This window comes from Erythrolamprus reginae, chromosome 11 (assembly GCF_031021105.1).
Source record: "Erythrolamprus reginae isolate rEryReg1 chromosome 11, rEryReg1.hap1, whole genome shotgun sequence".
NCBI lineage: Eukaryota > Metazoa > Chordata > Lepidosauria > Squamata > Dipsadidae > Erythrolamprus > Erythrolamprus reginae.
The window spans coordinates 32,686,262-32,708,330 of NC_091960.1; the positions used below are offsets into that span (position 1 = coordinate 32,686,262).

The 22,069-nt window shown below is 39.5% G+C and overlaps 1 protein-coding gene and 1 long non-coding RNA gene across 2 annotated transcripts in view; one reads left to right on the top strand and one right to left on the bottom strand.

Annotated features, from left to right (window-relative positions):
- The first annotated feature begins 1,434 nt into the window (after nucleotides 1–1,434).
- On the top strand, nucleotides 1,435–13,318 carry LOC139174568 (uncharacterized). Its single transcript, XR_011560378.1, has 2 exons — nucleotides 1,435–1,753; nucleotides 12,340–13,318. It is a non-coding gene; the product is annotated as an uncharacterized lncRNA (long non-coding RNA).
- Nucleotides 13,319–20,589: 7,271 nt separating this feature from the next.
- Nucleotides 20,590–22,069, bottom strand: part of CRYBG2 (crystallin beta-gamma domain containing 2) — a 43,677-nt gene continuing 42,197 nt past the window's right edge. The window contains exon 19 of the mRNA XM_070764255.1: nucleotides 20,590–21,985. Within this exon, the coding sequence (XP_070620356.1) occupies nucleotides 21,897–21,985 (89 nt within the window). The 3' untranslated portion in view covers nucleotides 20,590–21,896. The remainder of the gene's footprint in view (nucleotides 21,986–22,069) is intronic.

Consider the following 22,069-nt stretch of genomic DNA (forward strand, 5'->3'; position numbering starts at 1 on the left):
GCACCAGTAAAACATAGAAACATAAAAGACTGACGGCAGAAAAAGACCTCATGGTCCATCTAGTCTGCCCTTATACTATTGCCTATATTTTATTTTAGGATGGATATATGTTTCTCCCAGGCATGTTTAAATTCAGTTACTGTGAATTTACCAACCATGTCTGCTGGAAGTTTGTTCCAAGGATCTACTACTCTTTCAGTAAAATAATATTTTTTACGTTGCTTCTGATCTTTCCCCCAACTAACCTCAGATTGTGACCCCTTTTTCTTGGGTTCACTTTCCTATTAAAAACACTTCCCTCCTGGACCTTATTTAACCCTTTAACATATTTAAATGTTTCGATCAAGTCCCCCCTTTTCCTTCTGTCCTCCAGACTATACAGATTGAGTTCATGAAGTCTTTCCTGATACGTTTTATGCTTAAGACCTTCCACCATTCTTGTATCCCGTCTTTGGACCCATTCAATTTTGTCAATATCTTTTTGTAGGTGAGGTCTCCAGAACTGAACACAGTATTCCAAATGTGGTCTCACCAGTGCTCTATACAGTGGGATCATTCAGTCTTTCCTGAACTCAATCTGTATAGTCTGGAGGACAGAAGGGAAAGGGAAATTAATATTGGGGAATATTTTAGCCCATCTTGCCGGGGCATAATGCCACCGGTAAAACATCTTATACAAGTTTTCTTTATAAGGTACTGATACCGTCAGTTTATAACTCTGTTTCCATAACCTTTCCCAGTCTTCTAGCTGGATGGTGTTGCCGAAATTAGTCATCCACGCTATCATGTTTTCTAATATTCATTTATACTAAAGATATAACAATGTTCATTTATATTATAGATATAGTAGTGGTATTAGGGTGGAAGGACAGCAATAAATGGACAATCCAGAATTGGTACTGGTACATGGTGGACCACATCCACTTGGAAATTATGGAAATAAGATTAAATAACTTTGATGAAAATAAATTGGAGAAGCTGATGGCACGATAGAATAAGGTGAAAGATTATATCTTAAGTAGAATATATGACGACAATGTGAAAAATAAACTCCAATCACTTTTTGTATGTAAAGAAATGTAAACCGGAGCCAAGGAAGAAATTGAAATTTACTGTAAATAATTTAACCCCCTAAATGGTGGAGGGGTTTATTGGTGTTGGGCACTTTTCTTTAAGATTTTTTTGTTTGTTTGTTGTGATAAAAATTTAATAAAAAATAAAGATATAGCAATGTCCATTTAGAAGAAAGGAGGCAAAGGGGAAGGAGAAGGGCTCTGTTTCATGATCGGCACTTGTCATGCCTGCAGATCCTTCCTTTCAGACAGTGAGATTGACAAAACATCTATCTGTCTTCTGATGGATCCAAGGTTTGCTGTCTCCCTTGAATGCCACTTCCATCAGCCCACCTTTTGCAGCTCTGCTTCAAGACAAGCAGATCAGCTCTGGATGTGTCAAAGGACCAACCCTCGTAATCCCCACCCATCGTCACCCACCCAGAAGCAAATCAGAAGACGTTGGCTGTGATGGGTGAGTTCCTTCTGCTTTTGCCTTAGCAGAAAACCACCTGCATCTCTTCGAGGGAAAGAGGTTGCTTTCTTCCCACCCCGACGCTCCAACTTTGAGAACTGTACAGAGCTTAGCCATGAAGGCCGCTTTGCTCCTTGGTGCCATTCTCTTGGTCAGCCTGGTCCTGGCTAAGGAAGACAATAAATCTCCACCTCAAGATAAGCCTCAAAATAGCACAACTAAACCGGTGAGTCGAATTAGAATCTTTGGTTATTTCAAACAGCTGGGTTTTATTGGAGGAAATACATGCTTGCGAAGTGGGTCCAGGTTTTCAAGGAGGGATATATTTCTTAAGCGTTCTACTAGAATAGAATAGAATAGAATAGAATAGAATGAAATTAGGAAAGAATGAATAGAATAGAATGAAATTAGGAAAGAATGAATAGAATAGAATGAAATTAGGAAAGAATGAATAGAATAGAATGAAATTAGGAAAGAATGAATAGAATAGAATAGAATTCTTTTGTTGGCCAAGTGTGATTGGACCCACAAGGAATTTGTCTTGGGTGCAGATGCTCTCAGTGAACATAAAAGAAAAAGAGACATTTGTCAAGAATCATGTGGTACAACACTTAATGATTGTCACAGGGGCCAAATAAGCAATGAAGAAACAATCAATATTAATAAAAATCTTAGGATACAAGCAACAACTTACAGTCATACAGTCCTAAGTGGGAGGAAAAGGATGATAGGAATCATGAGAAAAAACTAGTAGAAATAGAAGTGCAGATTTAGTAAAAAGTCTGACAGTGCTGAGGGAATTATTTGTTTAGTAGAGTGATGGCATTCGGGGAAAAACTGTTCTTTTACTAAATGTGGAAGAACTAATTTCTAAACAAATAATCCAGAAGATTTCAATGGTTTATGCTTCATAATTGGTATTAATGGTTTTCTACTAAGAATGAAATTTTCCTAAGTTATATATAACTTATTTGCTGAAAATATAAATAAATAAACGTACACCCACACTGGTCTATGTATGTATGTATGTATGTATGTATGTATGTATGTATGTATGTATGTATGTATGTATACACACATACAGACACACACACACATATATATACCTACCTACCTACATCTATCTATCTATGAAAATTGGCATGGCTTCATTCCAGCTTCCAGAGGGAATCCTGTTAAATTTTTGTAAATGATTCAAATTGTATTCTCCCATTTGGGGCTACTTTCCCTTCTTTTTTGCCCCAAATTTTCTGCTCCCCCTTCCTCTTTTCTATGTCTATCCTCCATGGGCTGTTTGGAGCATCTTCCCTAGTGGGTTTTTATAAGCAGACTACAGGTGAAACTGGAAAAATTAGAATATCGTGCAAACATTCATTTATTTCAGTAACATAACTTAAAAGGTAAAACTTAATGTACAAGAGATATTCAAGGCAAGGCAAGATTGTTCAAGCCGTGATTTGTCATAATTGTTATGATTATGGGATTCAGCTCTTGAAAACCACCAATCCCCCATCTCAGAAAATTAGAATATTACACGTGATCAATAAAAAAAGGATTGTAAATAAAACAATATCGGACTTATGAAAAGTATAATTGTGTAGTATCAATTGTTTTTAAGGTAATGGGTTTTAGTTACAGTTTTTAATTATTAGATTTGTATCTGTATTGTTCCATTGTTGTTGTGAGCTGCACCGAGTCTTTGGAGGGGGGCGACATACAAGTCTAATAAATTATTATTTTTAATTATCATTATTATTTATTTATTTAATTTATTTATTTATTTATTTATTTATTGGATTTGTATGCCGCCCCTCCCCGGAGACTCGGGGCGGCTAACAGCAATAATAAAACAGCATATAATAATAATCCAATACTAAAAACAGTTAAAAACCCATTATTATAAAAATCAAACAGACATACCATGCATAAAATTGTAAAGGCCTATGGGGAAAGAGTATCTCAATTCCCCCATGCCTGGCGGCAGAGGTGGGTTTTAAGCAGCTTACGAAAGGCAAGGAGGGTGGGGGCAATTCTAATCTCTGGGGGGAGTTGGTTCCAGAGGGCCGGGGCCGCCACAGAGAAGGCTCTTCCTCTGGGTCCCGCCAAGCAACATTGTTTAGTTGACGGGATCCAGAGAAGACCCACTCTGTGGGACCTAACTGGTCGCTGGGATTCGTGCAGCAGAAGGCGGTCCCTGAGATAATCTGGTCCGGTGCCATGAAGGGCTTTATAGGTCATAACCAACACTTTGAATTGTGACCGAAAACTGATCGGCAACCAATGCAAACTGCGGAGTGTTGGTGTAACATGGGCATATTTAGAGAAGCCCATGATTGCTCTCGCAGCTGCATTCTGCACGATCTGAAGTTTCCGAACACTTTTCAAAGGTAGCATGCATTTGTACTTAGTGTCTCGTTTGGGCCCCTTTTGCAGCAATTACTGCCTCAATGCGGCGTGGCGTGGACGCTATTAGCCTGTGGCACTGCCGAGGTGTTATGGAAGACCAGGATGCTTCAATAGCGGCCTTCTGCTCTTCTGCCTTGTTCGGTGTCATGTCTCTCATCTTTCTCTTGGCAATGCCCCAAATCAACACTGACTGTGGAAACGTTACACTGGACCTCAAGCATCTTGCAGTGTGTGTCTCTTCATTCTTCCTCCATACTCTGGGTCCTTGGTTGAACAAATGAGATGCAAAAGTTTCCACAGTCTGTGTTGATTTGGGGAGCCATGTCACCTGCTGGTATTCGTCCACTGTGCTTCATTAAGTCCAGGGTCAATGCAGCCGTCTAGCGGGAGATGTTGGAGCGCTCCATGTTTCCATCCGCCTACGAGCTTTATGGGGATGGTGACTTAAATTTTCCAGCAGGACTTGGTGTGCCATCTGGTGGCCATTTCAACAGTTGGATGCTTAGTTCAGTCCAGTAGAGAACTTGGTAATTACAGTGGTACCTCGAGATACGAGTTTAATTCGTTCCGGACCTGGGCTCTTAAGTCGAGCAGCTCTTATCTCGAACGACTTTTCCCCATAGGAATTAATGTAAATAATTTTAATTGGTTCCAGCCCTCAAAAAACTCACAAAGTTAGTCTAAATTATGCAGAAAGACAAGTTTTTAATGAAGAAATGTACATGTACATATAAATGAATAATGAAGTTTCTTTCACTTAACTTGTAAACTTTCTTAAACTTTTAAATTTACATATGTTCAACTTCTCTGCCACCCAATCCTGTAGGACAGAGGTCCCCAACCCTTTTTGCACCAGGGACCGGCTTTAAGCGATCAAGAGAGGAATGGGTGAATGAATGGACAGAGGGTGGGAAGGAAGCAAGGAAACTTATGAAAGGGGAGAGTAAGAGAGGAATGAGTGAAGGGAGGGAGGGAGGGAAGAAGGTGGGAAGGAGAAAGAAAAGAAGAAATAGAGGAAGGGAAGGTAAAAGAGAGAAAGAAAAAGAGCTAACTTCCGCGTTCAGCTTCAGGAGACAGCTGCGAAGCCGCGCGCGTGTTTTAAAAGGTTGCAGCCAGCCTGGGGGGCTCGGGGGGGTGCTGGCAAGCCCCCCAGGCTGGCTGCAAGCACCCCCCGAGCCCCCCAGGCCGGCTGCAACCTTTTAAAACACACGCGCCGCTTCGCAGCTGTCTCCTGAAGCCGAACGCGGAAGTTAGCGTTCGGCTTCAGGAGACAGCTCCTTGGCGCTTGTATCTCGAATTTGGGCTTGTAAGTAGAACAAAAATATCTCTCCCCTCCCAGCTCTTATCTCGAGTTGCTCGTAAGTAGAGCAGCTCTTATGTCGGGGTTCCACTGTATTTTGACTTAATTGAGTGCAAATTCATCTATCTGCCGTTAGGACTGTTTCACATCCCATTCAAGTCAAATAATAATAATTAATAATAATTTATTAGATTTGTATGCCGCCCCTCTCTGAAGACTCGGAGCGGCTCACAACAGTAATACAAAATACAAATCCAATGTTAAAAGCAAAAACAGTTTTAAAACCCTTAATTAAAAACAATCATACAACCCAAACAAACCATACATAAAACGGAGCAGCCGAGGGGAATCAATTTCCCCACGCCTGGTGACAAAAGTGGGTTTTTAAGAGTTTGCAAAAGGCAAGGAGGGTGGGGGCAGTCCTAATCTCCGGGGGGAGTTGATTCCAGAGGGTCGGGGTCACCACAGAGAAGGCTCTTTTTTGGTTAATCTTTTATCTCTCTCTCTTTCTCTTGGTATCTTGTATCTCTTTTTAATTTTTTGTTTCTACTAAGCTTTCCCTTCTGACTTCTTTTTGTCTCTTTCTGCTGCATTTTTTGAACACACATCCACATGTTATTATATTTACTGTCATTTTAAAAATTATTTAATCTGGTTCCTATTCCATTCCATTCTTCTATTTTATAACTTAATTGTGGTGTGCATATACAGCATTTCTTCCTTTTTGTTTTTTAAAGGATTTTTTCTCTCTTCTCTCAGTACCATTATAAACTGTAATACAGTATTGTGTATCTGTCTTCTCTTTATTAGTCTCTTATTATCTTTGTTCCTAACTTCTTGTTTCTCATTTTTTAATTGTCCCCTTACCCGGCTTTTTCTAGTTCCTTGAGAAATAGTCATACTTTAAGAGTTAGAAAATGTGCTCACTTAGCTGACTGCAATTAAATTATAGGAAAAACATCCTGACTCAAAATTCATTTGTTATAGAGACTCAGACAATTTTTTTTTCTAGTGCACTGTTTTTCCAGCAATTAAATTAAGCATTCTGGAAATCAATATGTCTTCATAATTATTTTATTTAAACACTGTACTGTCTGATTTTTTTAATCACATTGGGTGTGTAACACGTAGCCAAACCTTATGGTGTGACTGTAATAAGATCATTTGGATTTGATTAAGCTGTAGTAATTTATAAAATATGAATCCTGGTTTACTGTGTACTTACAACCCTAAGATTGAAGAAAGCCTGGGGTATTCATGAGCAATAAATTGAAATGAAAAGGGTCATCTATTTGATATTATTTTAAATACAAAGCTATATATGGTATGATTTGCCTTTCACTTTTGGAAAGGAACAAGAATTTGAAATAACCTAATTGTTTTCGTTACTTTCGGTTCCCCTCCTTTAACTACATGATAACTAGAGAAAATAATCATTTCCTCCCAGGGGGCATCAGTTAATAATTTATCCAATGACTCATTTGACCCCAATCTGCAATTTCTTCAGTTTCATTCTAAATGTGCAAGATTTGTTTTGTGCAATGCCTGCATTTTTAAAATTGTATTTATGCACACTGCATAAACAGACCGTCGTTTTAAAAATTATTTAATCTGGTTCCTATTCCATTCTTCTATTTTATAGCTTAATTGTGGTGTGCGTGTACATCATTTTTTCTCTTATTTATCCATGTTCAATTCTCAGGCTATGTGGACAAGTCTCTGCAGTTTACTTTGCAAGGGTTTTCAGATGTGGTTCCTAGGGCTGAGAGGATGTGACTGGCGTCCCTATAGCCTAAGGCTGGACTACAACTCACTATCTGCCAGTTTCTACTGGTAGCCTAGTCCTTTAGGATAGGATAGGGTAGGATAGAATAGAATAGAATAGAATAAAAATACTGTAGAATTCTTTATTGGCCAAATGGGATTGGACACAGAAGGGATTTGTCTTTGGTGCAGATGCTCTTAGTGTACATAAAAAGACAAGGTTCATTTGTCAATAATAATAATAATAATAATAATAATAATAATAATAATAATTTATTAGATTTGTATGCCGCCCCTCTCCGAGGACTCGGAGTGGCTCACAACAATACATCATGTACAAATCTAATGTTAAACACAATTTAAAACCCTTATTATAAAAAGAAAACAATCAGACAACCTAACAGACCATAAGGTACAACACTTAATGATAGTCATAGGGAAATAAGCAATCAGGAAACAATTAATATTAATATAAATCATAAGGAAACAAGCAACGAGTTACAGTCATAAAGTCATAAGTGGGAGGAGATGGAGGATAGGAACGATGAGAAAATGAAAAGTAACAATAATGCAGCTTTAGTGAATAGTTTGACAGTGGTGAGGGAATTATTTGCTTAGTGGAGTGATGGGGTTTGGGGAAAACCTGGTCTTTAATTAGTATTCTAGTGTTCTAGTGTCAGGTGCTTCAATCGGAATTTAAGAAAAATAAAACTCAGAGTCCATTTTGAACTTCAAAAGTGAATTTTATCAAAATCAGTACTGAAAGCAACGAAGGTAAAGCAAAGACTGAAGAAAAAGGCCCGACCATAGCTCATATCAAAAGATCCCACTGCCCCCCCCCCCGGAAATTAGCCAATCCCCCTTGCCAATCTTTGTCAGGTGGGCGCATCTTCATAACCACGTCACACTTGTGGAATGCAACTTCTAAGGTCTCCTTCTGGTCACCTGCTTTCCAGGAAAGCGAAAGTTATCCTTCTCTGTGCTAGGAAAACAAAACGTATCAGGGCCTCCTGAATCTTCCCTTCCCAAATCCCATAACCCACCCCCCATTACTCATGGCAAACGAAGCGTGTGTAGAGATGAAACATAGCGAGGGTGACATTCGGACCCCCCAGAACAGGGACGTTAGTCCTAAAAGAGAAGAAGAAAACAGACAAAACCCCCACAAAGTTACACATTATGATTTGTCAGATACAGTATTTTGCTCTAAAGCGATCAATTTCTCTCTGGGCACTCATGTGCTGTTCCTCCACCCATTCTGCATGAAATGGAGGGAAATGTTTCCACGACACTAGGTATTGCAGTTTCCCTCGGTGTCTCCTAAATCAAGAACTTCTCCAAGCTTCCAGCTCTATTCTATTCTATTCCATTCCATTCCATTCAAATTCTATTCTATTCTATTCTATTCTTCTATTCTATTCTATTCTATTCCATTCTATTCTTCTATTCTATTCCATTCCATTCCATTAAATTCCATTCTATTCTATTCCATTCCATTCAAATTCTATTCCATTCCATTCAAATTCCATTCTATTCCATTCCATTCCATTCCATTAAATTCCATTCTATTCTATTCCATTCCATTCCATTCAAATTCTATTCCATTCCATTCAAATTCCATTCCATTCTATTCAGTTGCTCAATTTTCCTTTAAAATCAACTAAACACAGCAGCCATGATAATGGTGTTTTTTATTTTTTGTACAAGCAGATGGGTTGCCATTCATTTCTTTGGAGATACACGTCTTTCATGCTTTCTGCATTTCCTTTTCTGTGAACTAAAATAAGAAGCAGGAACAGGCATTGTTTGTGCAGGAAGAGGAAACCACACTTTTGTAAGCGCAGCCAGCAGGTTTCCTCAAGTTCTAATTTGTCTGTTGCCACGGTTGCATTGATTTAAGTGATAACTTAAGCAACTGGTGCAGGAATCTGGGCCGTTGGTGGAGGGGGACATAAGACATTATAAAATTTTAATTAACCCTTGGAACTCAATGAGACAAAGTCAGGAGATTTGTGGAGGAGCATGGTGGACAAAGAATGTCTTAAGGAGGCATTCCCTGTGCAGCTTCTAATCCACCCCACCCAAAAAACCCTGTTTTTAGGTTCCAGTTAAGATTCATGGAGTCATTTGACCCAGGGTGAGGGTGATCCACAACAATCTGCTTTTTCCACAATTTTTCTTTTCTTTTTTTAAAGTTATATTTATTGTTTTCATCCACCTCCATCACTCACATGCACAAACAATCACCCAAGAAGACATTTTGGAAGTTACCAGAATTGGACCTGAGCACAAGTATAACGATGGCTCAATAGCTCCCCGCTTCTGCAAAGTAGTATGCAAAAATGAACAAATAAAACAGCAATTCATCAAGACCATTAACCACATTGCCAGAAATAACAAGTCCTTCAACAAACTCAGATCCAGACCAGATCTTTCTCTCCTCCAATGTATTCGCTCTCGCAAACTATGGGCAGAACTCAAGAGACGCTATGAACTTGGTGAAACAAACCTTTACATAGATTACCGCACAGAAAGCATCAAACCCAAAACCCATAATTCTCCCCACATCTTCCGGTCTAACTTTCAACCTACCATCTCACAACATCAATTAATATTAACCGCTCCAAACTTGACTGTAAAAAATATGACTTCAGTAACCAAGTTGTCGAAGCATGGAACTCATTACCGGACTCCATAGTGTCATCCCCAAACCCCCAACACTTTACCCTTAGATTATCTACGGTTGACCTATCCAGATTCCTAAGAGGTCAGTAAGGGGCGAGTACAAGTGCACTAGAGTGGCTTCCGTCCCCTGTCCTATTGCTCTCCTATATCTCCTATACCTTTCTTCTATTCCTATATCATTGATATGTTCTATTACTATATCTTCTTTTCTATTATTTCTTAGATATATTTTACTATGAGTATCTCCTCTATAACCTTCATCATGTATTTTACCATGTGTATATAGATATATACCCACTAAAACCCTCATTGTGTATTGGACAAAATAAATAAATAAATAAAAATAAAATAAATAAACATTAAAAAGAGAAAAAGAGAAAAACATCTCAAGAAATCTCTTACAGATCATTTCCCATTTTATATACAGTTGTTATTTATTCTTACTTCATTGAAAAGAGAGAGAGAGAAAGAAACTTATTTCGTACTAAAAGAGATAGGAACAATAAATAGAATTATATATATGTATATATAATCATGAAAAACTGAAAATAGAAATAAATAAATAAATAAATAAATATTTTTTTTAAAAAAAGATTTTAATGCATTTTCTACATGCTGTGAGATTTGGAGTGTTCGAAGCACGTGGAGCTTTGGAGCCAGAATTTATTTATTTTTATTTATTTGTTTGTCATACAAATGTAGTATTGTAGTACAGTATGTTTAACATAATATAAGTATAAAGTAGAGATAGAAAAGACAAAAAGACATTAGGACAGGGATGGTAGGCACAATGGTGCACTTATGCACGCCCCTTACAGACTTCTTAGAAAAGGGGAGAGGTCTATTGTAGATAGTGTAAGGTTGAATGTTTTGGGATTGGGGGAAGAAACCACAGAGTCCAGTAGTGAATTCCAGGCGTTGACCACTCCATTGCTAAAATCGTATTTTCTGCAGTCTAGTTTGGAGCGATTTACATTTAGTTTGTATCTATTGCATGCTCTTGTGTTGTTGTTTAAGGTGAAGTAGTCGCTAACAGGGATGTATAATTTTATGAACAATGGTTAAATCAGTTCGGAGGCGGCGTAGCTGTAAATTTTCTAAACGTAGTAATTGAAGTCTGGAGAAGTAAGATAATTTGTTGCGTGAAGAGGAGTGGAGGACTCTTCTTGTGAAGTATTTCTGGACTCCTTCAATTATATTAATGTCTGTTATGCAGTGTGGATTGCATACAGGTGAGCTGTATTCAGGAATTGGTCTGACAAATGTTTTGTATGTTCAGTAGATAGGTGTTTCTAGAGAAGAAGCTGCGTAGAATTAAGTTAGTGCTTTTTTGGCAATGCTGTTGCAGTGGGTTCTGGCACTTAGGTCATTGGAAATGAGTACTCCAAGGTCTTTGACTGAGTACAAGTTCAGTTTGTCCAAGTGTGTATTTAGTATTTGGATTTGTGCATTTAGATGTTCTTTTTCAGACCTTACCTAAAATGCACGATGAACTCTGAGCTGAGTGGCACACCCACTTGCTCCTTGTAGTTTAGATCTATCTGTCCTACAATCAGTGGCCGCCTACATATCTAACTTTAATGGAGTGGCTTCAAGGGAACCTTAAAAGTTATCCTTTCCATATACAGTGGTACTTTGGTACTCCTGCTTAATTAATTCCGAGATGAGTACCATACAATTTCCCCCCATAGGTAATAATGTAGTGAGTCACAAGACAGCTGACACTGACAAGTACAGTACTAGCTTGTGCACTGACTACCAAACAAACACTGATTACCGGGACAAAATTTCCATGTCAAAATGCCTTGAGTACCAAACGCGGTGAGTTTCAAAGCAGTTGAGTACCAAGGTACCACTGTATTTCCTATTAAAAATTCTTCTCTGCGTTATTTTTAATGCCTTTGCTTCTCTAATCATATTCGAATATTATAGGTATTCCTAGGAAGGGAGGAGGAACAAACGTTAACAATATTTCAGGATGAATGTTTCATGTTCTTCTGCTTTGCATATGTTATTATGTACTACGTATACATCCATTTTTATTTTATTTTTAAAATTTGCATGCCTCCCATCTCACCTTCCAAAGCTATTTGGAATGGTCTGGAGATTTACAATGTCGTTTGGCGGGACCCAAGGGAAGAGCCTTCTCTGTGGCGGCCCCGGCCCTTTGGAACCAACTCCCCCCAGAGATTAGAATTGCCCCCACCCTCCTTGCCTTTCATAAGCTTCTTAAAACCCACCTCTGCTGTCATGCATGGGGGAACTGAGATATTCTTTGCCCCTAGGCCTTACAATTTACGCATGGTATGGTTGTATGTATGTTTGGTTTTATAATAAGGGGTTTCTTAGTTGTTTAGTATTGGATTGTTACATGCTGTTTTTTATTACTGTTGTTAGCCGCCCCGAGTCTGTGGAGAGGGGGTGGCATACAAATCCAATAAATGAATGAATGAATGAATGAATGAATGAATGAATGAATGAATATAAATAAATAAATAAATAAATAAATAAATAAATAAATAAATAAATAAATAAATAATAAATTTCACCTCTGTGAACGGGGACATGTGTCACTGAATAAAATTATTGTTAGTATTCATGTTTGTGCACACACTAGTTGACCCAATATAAAACATCTTTCTCAATTTCTCTTCCAGCAGCCTAACCCAAATGAGTCTGCTGGCAACAGAATAATGTCGGAGGTCCCAGTCTTCCTTGTGTTGCCACTGATGTGGATGGTGGTCCATCTTCTTCACATATAACAAACCTGAAGCTTCACTTTCCATGAAAACATGACGGTCCATCAGTCCTACCCGAGTTTAAGAAAGGGAGTTTTCCACTGCTAACTGCTTAATACTCCAGCCAGCATCTTGCTCTAGCTGCATTCCGTCCAACATGTTGGACTTTTCACGATTTCATTGCATCAGCCAACTAAAGTGAAAAGAAATCCAAGAACATGTCTGATGTCAATCCTCAAATGCACGCTTTGGTTTGCAATATGACTGTCATTGTTCAGGGGAAAATCTGAGTAAGAGGAGTCATGAAATATCTCAGATGCATCTTCTGCTCCCAAGAGGGATCTCCATCCAGATCATACTTTCCCACAAGATCCTTTTGCAGAGCTGTCTAGAGATGGACATAAGCCACATAGGGCTGAAATAATGTCTCATCGTTATGGTGTCCATCCTGGTGATGCTCTTTTATATTTGGTCTCCTAAGCAACTATGATGTCACCTGTGGGGAAATGATTATTATATCTTTCCCCATGAATCTGCCTTGTGAGAATCCTTCTCTTGTCTCAAAGAAAGACAGGAGGCGTCATCTTGATGAGCTTCAGCATTCAAGACAAGAATACCAGTAGAAAAGCAACATCTAGCGTGGGGATTCCACCAGATTATCCTTTTTTAAACAGGACAGGAGAGGACAATTGTTCATCAGACTGGAAGTAACCCAACGTAAAAAAATATCTTTGATTGTAACTGCATCTTGCATTTATGTGAAATGTAATCAGATTTTTTTTTGCCAAAGTGAAAATAATAACACAAGATACAATTTTGTTATATAAATTAGTTGCTGTTACTTTCTGTAATATATGTGCAAATTGATTTAAATAAAAGCTTCTTGGCTAGCTGGCAATTCTGTCTTTTTAATTTTTTTATTTTTTTAAAATAATTCTTATTTACATGTAAATTATTATTATTATTATTTATTAGATTTGTATGCCGCCCCTTTCCGTAGACTCGGGGCGGCTCACAACAATAACAAAGACAATGTAAGAACCAATCTAATAATTTTAAAAGCACTAAAAAACCCATTATTAAAAAGCAAGCATACACACAAACATACCATGTATAAACTGTATAGGCCCGGGGGAGATGTCTCAGTTCCCCCATGCCTGACGGCAGAAATGGGTCTTAAGAACTTTGCGAAAGGCAAGGAGGGTGGGGGCAGTTCTGATCTCCTGGGGGAGTTGGTTCCAGAGGGCCGGGGCCGCCACAGAGAAGGCTCTTCCCCTGGGTCCAGCCAGACGACATTGTTTAGTCGACAGGACCCGGAGAAGGCCAACTCTGTGGGACCTAACCGGTCGCTGGGATTCGTGCGGCAGAAGGCGGTCCCGAAGATATTCTGGTCCGATGCCATGAAGGGCTTTGTAGGTCATAACCAACACTTTGAATTGTGACCGGAAATTGATCGGCAACCAATGCATATACGCACAAAATGCATATACACACATATACACACAAAATATATACAGAAAAACAGACCTACATTGCACACCCCTCTCCCCCCCCCAGCTGTTTCACCGGCAGCCTCCTTTAGTACTCTTTTACGGTAACGTTACCTGTGGTTTATCAATAATGTATAATTATAAACTCTTAATCTATAATTATAGAGACATGTCAAGTAGAAATAAACTTACACTTAGACCGTTAAACAGTTTTAGCTTAATTTGTTTTCTTATCATGCAGCACTTTTGGTGTTTGTTCTTTGGTTCAGCCATGTATAAAAATCTTTCCACATCTGGTAGTATTTTGTGTTTTTCTGATCTTTCAGCTCCAGTGTTAGTTTGTCAGCTTCTGCACAGTCTAGCATTTTTAAAATCAGATTTCGATCGCTAGGCAGTGATTCGTTTTTCCAAAACTGCGCTATAGCTATTCTCGTTGCTGCTATTAAGTGTTGGGTCAAATAATATTGTTCTTTTTTCATATTTTTATCGATAATACCGAGTAAAAATATTTCCCGTTTCATTTCTAATTTGATATTAATTATTTCTTTTATCTATGTTTGTAACTTGTGCCAAATTTCCTTGACTAGTGCGCACGTCCACCACATATGGAAGTAGGAGCCGTGTTTTTCCCCACCTTTCCAACAATTGGGTTTGAGATTAGTGTACATCTTGGCTAGCCTGGCTGGGGGCATACGCCATCTATAAAACATTTTTATTGTGTTTTCTTTATAAGAGGTGGACCTGGTCATTTTATAATTTGTATGCCACATTTTTTCCCATTGATCCAGGTGAATGGGGTGTCCAATATTCTTAGCCCAAGCTATCATATTGCCTTTGCTTTGACAATTTCTTCTAAATTGTTATGTTCTAGCAATAATTTGTATATATTAGTAATTGCTTTTTTGTTCGAGCCCAATAGGATTTTATCCAGTGGTGAATCACACTTCTGAATTCCGTATTTTTCTTTATTGATCCGTAATCTAGATTTTATTTGACTGTAGGGCCACCAATCTATTTTAATTCCTTCTTCGTTTAACTGTGTTAATGATTTCAAATGTGTATCTCTATCTAGTGCTTGTGAGTATTTTACCATTTTTCCTAAACTTATTGTGTTTGGAAAGTTTATGGCCTCCATACTTGTAAACCAAAATGGTAGTTAAGTATAGTGTTGTTTCTTAATTATATTCCAAGTGTCTAGGAGCAATCTTCTAATCAAATGATGTTTAAAATATGAATGTGTAAGGGACTTTTTATCCCAAATAAAACTGCCAGCGTGTTTGGATGTTGTGACCTTCTAAAGCTAATAATCTTGTGTTCTTAAGTTGGACCCATTCTTTAAACCACACTAGAACTGCCGCTTGGAAGTATGTTCTGAAGTCGGGTAAGTCCAGTTCACCTTGCTTTTTACTTGCATCCATTTAAGTCTAATTCTTGGTTTTTTGCCTTCCCATACAAATTTGGATATTAATTTTTCTAAATTTTTAAAGAAAGTTCCATCTAATGGAACTACAAAAAGATATTGACAAAATTGAACGGGTCCAAAGACGGGCTACAAGAATGGTGGAAGGTCTTAAGCATAAAAAGTATCAGGAAAGTCTTAATGAACTCAATCTGTATAGTCTGGAGGACAGAAGGATAAGGGGGGACATGATCGAAACATTTAAATATGTTAAAGGGTTAAATAAGGTCCAGGAGGGAAGTGTTTTTAATAGGAAAGTGAACACAAGAACAAGGGGACACAATCTGAGGTTAGTTGGGGGAAAGATCAAAAGCAACATGAGAAAATATTATTTTACTGAAAGAGTAGTAGATCCTTGGAACAAACTTCCAGCAGACATGGTTAATAAATCCACAGTAACTGAATTTAAACATGCCTGGGATAAACATAGATCCATCCTAAGATAAAATACAGAAAATAGTATAAGGGCAGACTAAATGGATCATGAGGTCTTTTTCTGCTGTCAGTCTTCTATGTTTCTAATTTGATTGGAATTGTTTGAAAGAAATATAGGAATTTAGGTAGTATGGACATTTTGACTGCCGCTATTCTTCCTAATGATGAAATATATATACATACACATACACTGCTCAAAAAAAAATAAAGGGAACACTCAAATAACACATGCTAGATTTTAAATGAATGAAATATTCTCATTGAGTACTTTGTTCTGTACAAAGTTGAATGTGCTGACAACTGTACAAAGTTGATTGTCAATCAGTGTTGCTTCCTAAGTGGACATATGATATATATTATATGTGATATATATATCACATGTTTTTGCTGAATTTGAAACTTAAGGGAGACTAGAATCAATCTATTTCAGCCTTTTTCTGGCCTCATCAGCTAGCCATACCCTCACTGGGACTTGAATTTGTAGCCTTTGCCTTGAAAGGCAGAGAATTAACCTCTAGGCTACAGCATCCAGTCCCTCCAGTTCTGTACCAGGGAAAGGTTACTTGTTTTTTGTGTCGAGTCCAGCCCCCTGCTGGTGCAGGAGACCCTGCATCACACTAGTCCAATTTTGAAAGGCCTCTAGTGTTGGAGCATTCACCATCTCTGTGGGCAAGCCGTTCCACTGGTTAATCGCTCTCCCAATCATTAAGTTCCAGGTTGAATCTCTCCTTGGACAGCTTCCAACCGTTGCTCCTTGTCTGGGTCTCTGGTCCTTTGGAAAATAATGTGTTCTCCTCCTCCCTGTGGCAGCCTCTCAAGTATTTGAAGACTGCTATCATGTCCCCCCTGGACCTCCTTTTTGCTAGACTATCCATGCCCAGTTCCTGCAACCTTTCCTCATATGCTTTAGTTTAGCTATGTTATATTTACAATGCAGCTGCGAGAGCAATCATGGGCTTCCCAAGATATGCCCATGTTACACCAACACTCCGCAGTCTGCATTGGTTGCCAATCAATTTCTGGTCACAATTCAAAGTGTTGGTTATGACCTATAAAGCCCTTCATGGCATCAGACCAGAATATCTCCGGGACCGCCTTCTGTCGCACGAATCCCAGTGACCGGTTAGGTCCCACAGAGTGGGCCTTCTCCGGGTCCTGTCGACTAAGCAATGTCGTTTGGCGGGATCCAGGAGAAGAGCCTTCTCTGTGGCGGCCCCGACCCTCTGGAACCAGCTCCCCCCAGATATCAGAGTTGCCCCCACTCTCCTTGCCTTTCGCAAGCTCCTTAAAACCTACCTCTGTCGTCAGGCATGGGGGAATTGAAATTTCTCTTCCCCCTAGGCTTATAGAATTTATACATGGTATGCTTGTATGTATGAGTGGTTTTTTAAAATTGGGGTTTTTTAGATTGTTTTTAATATTAGATTTGTTTACATTGTCTTTTTATATTGTTGTTAGCCGCCCCTAGTCTTCGGAGAGGGGCGGCATACAAATCTAATAAATAATAATAATAATAATTTTCACAAGACTGATTTGTCCCACCAACCCAAAAAATGCAAACCCCGAAATTCATGTTATTTCAGATCTACCCCTAAACGTGTGAATATTGTTAACTCAAATTTGCCTCCCGCCCTTTGTTTTCCCCTTTATCGACTGTGTTCCAACTTAAAGTGGCAAAAAAACAAGGCTATTGGGTGTGGGGTGGAGGGTTGCAAACCTTTTGCAGCTTCCGAGGACTAAAACACCTGCTCATTTCACAGAACTTCTTCATTTCTAGTGAAAGCCGCAGAGCCTACAACGCTGGCAATCTTACACCCACCATTCAGGAAGTGGGTAATTTTGTTATCTTCAGATCTTAATCACCATCAGCTCATAGAGGCAGCACCGAGAGGGGAAGGGGATGTGCACTGAACCCATGCTCATTTTGTGCTTTTGTGCGTACCTGGATCCCTGGTGCTGATTTCTTAGGGTGGGGACAAGCTGGAATTTTAGGATCAGCTGCGAAGCAAAATGGGAAAGATTTAAGAAATTTAAGGGAAGAGGTGGCATAATACATGGGAGGTTTCTCTTCGACTCTTATTTCGTTTTAATGTTCAAAACAGGATGTATGTGTCCCCCGCCCATTCTGCGGTTATACATCAGGCTCCATTGCCTAGAATAGAATAGAATAGGAATAGAACAAAACAGAATAGAATAGGAATAGAATAGAATAGGAATAGGAATAGAACAGAATATAATAGAATAGAATTCTTTGTTGGCCAAGTGTGATACAAGGAATTTGTCTTTGATGTATATGCTGTCAGTATACATAAAAGAAAAAAATACATTTGTCACAAGGTACAATACATAATGATTGTCACAGGGGTCAAATAAGCAATCAGGAAACAATCAATATTAATATAAATTGTAAGCAATAAGTTACAGTCATAAGTGGGAGGAGATAGGTTATAAGAACGATGAGAAAACTAATACGAGGGTTGCCCAGAAAGTAATGCACCACATTTTTTTTCCTTCAGCAATTATTTATTGAACACAATGAAACTTACGCACAAGAAAGAATGATGTTTCTTCTACACTCCCTATTTTTCCACGTAATCTATGGCCTTCCTCCAGCGAGACACAAGGGCATGTATGTCCTGTTGGTACCACTCCTTGTTCTGGTCACGAAGCCATTTCTCCACTGTGCGAATCCCCTCTAATGGCTTCACCCTCTGTGCCCAGCGACTAACCGTATTTCTGTCGACTGCAGATTCTCCCTAAACTGTACACAAACATTTGTGAATGTTCCCAACAGTTTCTTTCTCCGCAGTGAGAAATTCAATGACGGCACGCTGCTTGTAAAGTACATCACTTACAGACGCCATTTTGAAACACGGCTGCAGCTACACTATCGGTCTGAAGAAACGGAAAATATACACACGCACTCCTGACAATTCAAATAATAAATATATATATCTAAAGTTTCGCATTCATACCATTACTGTAGGCTGAGAAAAAAAATGTGGTGCATTACTTTCTAGGCGACCCCCGTAATAATATTAACGCAGGTTTGGTGAATAATTTGATAGTGTTGAGGAAATTGTTTAGCAGAGTGATGACGTTTGGGGAAAAACAGTGTCTACTTATCTTGGTGTGCAATGCTCTAACGCATGTGAACCTGATGTTTCAGATAATGATAGGGAGCAGTTTCCTGTTCTTTACCACAGATTGCTTACTTCAGTCTTACCTGTTCCCTGCCTTTTGGTTATTGTGATTATCCCACCCCACCCTGGTAAACACTTGCACACAGAGTATTAAGGAGCCTCATTAAGTCCTGGAGAAAACCTCACAAATTTTATAGCTACCGTGTTTCCTCGAAAATAAGACACTGTCTTATATTAATTTTTGCTCCAAAAGTTGTGCTACGTCTTATTTTCGGGGGGTGCCTTATATTTCTCAAATAAGACAAATTCACAGGCAGAAAAGCTGACACCCCCAAATAAAGTGTACCGTACGGTACACTGATTACGGTACGGTACCTGTCAGTATGGCACACACACACACAAACGACGGCACTTATATGGTACAACAGTATACTCCCGCTATTGCAGCTTCCGGCCACCAGAGGAGCTACAGTCTACGCACTGTAGTGGAGACTGTAATGGCGGTGAGACAGCAGCAGACTGTGTCTGCTGTACTGGACGGTACAAAGCGATGGAAGGGGCCAGTAGGGGACGCCACATTATTACGGTACCGCTATGAACAGCTTTGAATGGTACCGTATGTTTTTCCACCGTACCGTATGTAAACTTGACTACGCCTTATTTTCGGGGGGTGCCTTATATTAGCAAATTCTGCAAAACCTCTGACATGCCTTACTTTCAGGGTACGTCTTATTTTTGGGGAAACAGGGTAGGACAGGTCCATCCATGAAGTCATTTCCCATTTGCACCCACCTGGTTCAGTTCCAAGCCGGGAGAAAGGCACTAGAGACAAAATGGAGGCTGGAGGCCAACTGGAAAGAGGCTTTGAGTCAGGGGTGGGTCCTAAATTACCTCCGGTTCGCTTCCTCCTGCACTGAGCATGCCCAAAGAAATCACTTTTTTAAAAAAGGCCAAAAACAAGATGGCGGTGCAAATGGACATGCACGGACATGTTTTTGCTTAGCAAAAAATCGCCAAAAACTCACGCAGGAGAGCATCCATGCCCAAGATTTTGCTTCCTTCGCATGCGCAGAAGCAAAAACATGCTGTGATGCACATCCGCGCATGCAAGAGACCTGAAGCTTTATGCACAGCACAACGATTGTTACCGGTGGCGCTATCCTTTACCATACTGGTAGCAACCCACTACTGCCCAGACCCCCAATAAATACCACTTGTGGCCAAGGACCATGGCTACAGACTCACAAGAATAGGGGGGGGGGATTATAAATGGAAAAGTACTTTTAATTTTGCTACAGGAAATGTTTGTAAGCTTTTATTTCGGCCTAAACTTTTTCACAACCCCTGCATATAGAACATACATATGTACTTATGTATTTCCCTATTCATCCTATACCTGGAGACTATTTCAGTGGGAAATAAGAGAATCAAACAAATGCACCAGAGAGAGATAAGTTTATAAAAGCATCTTATGTTACATAGATACATAAATAGAATTTTTTTAAAGGTAGGAAGGCCTCCCCCTTGGGAAAAAAAAGTAAAAGGCACAAGCATCATTTTGCATGCATATATATGTAGATTGTTCTGAGTTCGGGTTTTGCCCCGTGTAATACTCAAAATATTACACAGGGCAAAACCCGAACTCAGAACAATCTACATACATATACCCGTGAAAATCTACAGGTTCAAGTCCCAGTGAGGGTATGGCTAGCTGATGAGGCCAAAATAAGGCCAAAATAGATCTATCCTAGTCTCCCTTAATTTTCAAATTCAGCAAAAAACAAAATAACATATATATAAATATATATATCTACACACACACACACGTACACACAGACGCACACATTCATAGACAGAAACACACACACACACACACACATATAGTGTTTTCCCAAAAATAAGACCCGGTCTTATACTTTTTTGAACCCTGAACTAAGCGCTTGGCAGCGGTGTGTTGCTCCCGGTTTGAACTGTTTTTTAGAACCGACAGCATCGCCAATGGGAGGCTCCGCCCACCCGCCCAGAATGCTTCTGTGCATCCGCAGAAGTGTTGCGCTCGCGTGTGCACACGCAAAACAGTAGCAAAATAATTTACAGCCGACCCCTGGCGCTTAGTCTTATTGCCAAGCACTCAAAAGCCCGACTGGGGTTATTATCAGGGGATGTCTTATTTTGGGGGAAACAGGTTATATATGTGTTTTATGTTAATTGAATTTCTCTTTAAATATCCAATCCAGCTGGGATGCTTCTTCCTGCTTGAGTCCCAACCCTGTTAACGGTGAATAACTTGTGTCTTCGAATTGGGCCATACAATCTGTACTTTGGAAAGCATCACTCTGGGCAGCTTAAAAAAAAAAAAAGGAAAAAAAAAAAGCATAGAAGGAAAAAATGTCCAGTGCAAACCGACTGAGAAAGTCAGTTTCAGATCTGTGTCATTAAACAATTGAGCTTTGGAAAAGGACAGGTGGCTTAGCTTGACCAAAACCAGGGTTAATCCAATATCGGATTGCTACCCGGTATGTGCCGCACTGCGGAAATGGAGCAGTTGTGCGTCGCTGGCGTGATTCTCCCCAGTGAGCTTTTGCTTCTGTGCATGCTCACGAAGCAAAATTTCACGCTGGGACACGCGTGCGTGTGAGGTTTTAGTGATTTTTATGTTTCTGCACTTGCGCAAAAGCAAAAAATCGGCAAAATCTCTCACGCGCGTGCGTCCTCTCGCGAGATTTTGCTTCCGGAAGCCATTTTGCCATTTAGCCATTTTATTTCCAGAAGCCATTTTGTTTCCGGAAGCCATTTTGTTTCCAGAAGCAAAATCTTGCTGGAAAGTGTGCAGAGCTGCGTGTGCATCGCAGTGGTAGTGGCAGTAAGTAGGAGCCTCTGCTTGTGTTAATCTTTTCCAAGCCAACCATGACTGGCAAGGCGAGCTCTTCTTTTGCTCCCGATCCCCCTTCACAGCACTTGGACATCCCAGACCTGTGTGGGTCTCTCTTCGGAGGGTTCCCAGAGGACGGCATGATCCCGGTCGTAGGTTTTACCTCCTGCAAAGAAAGGAGGAAAAACGGTGAGTGTGCATATGGGAAGGAAGCAATGGGAAGTTTATTATATTATATTATATTATATTA